The following is a 2601-nucleotide window of genomic DNA, read 5'->3' on the forward strand; positions in this document are numbered from 1 at the left end:
TTGAGGAAACGGAATTTTATTTCCAATTTTCTAACAAATATCAACCATTTATAGTTTTTACATACGATATTTGCAAATCCTTAAATTACCGACTCTTAACCTTTTATATTTAATTAAATTATTTTAAAATATTAAACAAATCCCTCGGACACGACTTAATATTATTAGCGGCCCAGATCGAGTTTAAATGTACAAAAATGGGTTTTAAAAATTCTTAAATAATATTAAATTTCGGGAAAAGCTTGGTAATAATTTGAATCTTATTACTTATAATAACCATCGAATATGGCAAATCGCAATTACTTAAATCAATTATTATAATCACTCGATTAAATTTTAAACGAATTAGTTTAACTTTTTAACTGGTCGTAATTAAATTCAAATATTTTAAGTAATATATATCATCTTTTAGCTCGAATTGCCATCTTGGTTAGTTCTCTTCTAAGTCTTTGTTGCTCTTTCTCTCTGGCAATTCTCATAGCTTCGGCCATCGCTCGTAACCATTCGATATTATTTCCCCGATTTTCGGGTTTTTTACGCTTCTCTTTAGCGTAATTCGCATTGTTCATTTTTAGAATCGCATTTGACACTTTAATTTTCGTTTTCCTCCAAAACTTGTCGCATAAAGTTCTGACGGAAAGTAAATTATAAACCGTAATTCCTTTTTCCGAGTTCAATTCCTTCTTCATTCTGTCATTAAAAAAGTTAATAAATTAATTAATATTCGAAGAATCCGTTTTCAGTTTATTAGTTTGATTATTTATATTGTAAAAACTTTTAATTTTTTTAATATTAAAAATAAAGAATATTTAATATTCTAGAAGAATATTTTTATAATATTCTGCTTTACTATAATTAATAATATAATTAGAAAATATTGTAAATTAACTAAATTATAAACATATTTAATTAACGGTATTTTTTCTTTAGGCCTTATTTAATTTTAATTTTTATTTGGCTATTATATTTTAAGCGCATTTAAATTTTTAAATGTTTCTTACCACTTCGAAACACTTATCAAATTGTACGGCTAATTGTAAGAATAACATTTTGTATGGTACTATCAGTAAAGATATATGAAAATAAATAGCTTACAAAATACATATATATATACATCGTACTGTACGTTATCTCTAACGTATGAATTATAGCGTCAATAGAAATTGTATAATTTATGAAATTTAAAGTAGTTAATTATAAATTATTCTCTTCTTATTGTTTAAAAATGTATAGGGTTTATGAAAAGCGTAAATGTCATCAAAGTACTGTAATCGTTTATAAATAATTTACAGCTTATTATTGTTATATTTTTGTAAATTTATGTTTCATTTTATATTCCCACCTCTATCTCTCTACCCGCTCGACTTTTAACCATCAAAATTTAATAGCATCGATGTCTCTAATACACAAACCTCCCTGCAAATTTTCGACAAAAGGCGCGGAAGTCATTAAGCTTGGAAGACTGGAAGAGCCGCCATCTGTTGTTCGTTTCCCGTGTATCGCCGGGGAAATTCGTGGCGAATCGGTTGCCGCGCGTGGGAAAGCGGTAACGAATGGCAATAATATGGAGAATTGGTGCCGACTGTTGGCGGGCAACGCGCTGGCAAGTTTTGGGTGGGATGCGCTCCCACATTTAGCGTACAGTCCGGATCTCGCTCCCAGCGGTTACCGCCTCTTCGCTCTTCGGCGGAAACATCTAGGAGGACGCCGGTTTCACTCGAATGAGGATGCGCGGAACGAAGTAAGGACTTTGCTTCGATAACGGGGCCCTAATTTCTACGAGACGGGTATTACCAACCTCGCGGAGCCCTGGGATAAGTGTCCGAACCGGATGAGAAACTAAGTCGAGAAGTAGCGAGTGTACAGTACGCGGAAGTCTTTCGCCCGAGTCATTCTGTATTCATCTAATAAATACCTACTCGAATTAGCTGGTTTTGTACTCTTGTTTTCCGATTATCCCTGGCAAATATTTTATTAAATTCGTTATACGACAAGAGGTAGAGGAGGAAAAGCCATCCGAACGTCCAAACACATCGCGATTACAAAATATAGAAATACCAGCGGATCAGCCCGGCCTTGTCCGGGCAAAAAATAACAACAAACATTAAGATTATTAGATTATTTCGTTATTCCAATCCTTCTTTTATATTATATTATAGCATTTGATTTATATAATTACAAAGGTTATCTTACGTAAGGGTTTATCGCACCGAGCCATCGATCTAACACATTTTAAAAATTCTTTAAATTGTGTCAATAGAGGAATAAAGAATGTTTGAAGGGTGTAAGATTGGTCACTCGGTGCGATAAACCCTTACGTAAAATTCCCTTTGTAATTAGGGGAGATCGGGGCAAGATCGGCATGTTAAGCTTTAATTAAATTTTGTGTAATAAATACTGCTGTAAACTGAAAAAAAAGCTTTGCATATTGTCTATTGGAATGTTACCTTACTATAGAACTGGTTAAAATCAGTTTGGAAATAAAAATAATTAAAATAATTACAACTTTACAAGAAGAGAGAAATTGACGAAGTTGCCCCGGGTATAGGGGCAAGATCGGCAACTTCTCTCTTTTTGTAAAGTTGTAATTATTTTAATTAT

At 32.6% G+C, this 2601-nt stretch overlaps 1 protein-coding gene across 1 annotated transcript in view; it reads right to left on the reverse strand.

The window, feature by feature from the left end:
* Positions 1-2601, reverse strand: part of LOC111628113 — an 11560-nt gene continuing 8959 nt past the window's right edge. Inside the window, exon 2 of the mRNA XM_023371843.1 lies at positions 1-690. Within this exon, the coding sequence (XP_023227611.1) occupies positions 402-690 (289 nt within the window). The 3' untranslated portion in view covers positions 1-401. The remainder of the gene's footprint in view (positions 691-2601) is intronic.

This window comes from Centruroides sculpturatus, unplaced genomic scaffold (genome assembly GCF_000671375.1).
Source record: "Centruroides sculpturatus isolate CEXI.00-Female unplaced genomic scaffold, Cexi_2.0 scaffold65, whole genome shotgun sequence".
Classification (NCBI taxonomy): Eukaryota; Metazoa; Arthropoda; class Arachnida; order Scorpiones; family Buthidae; genus Centruroides; species Centruroides sculpturatus.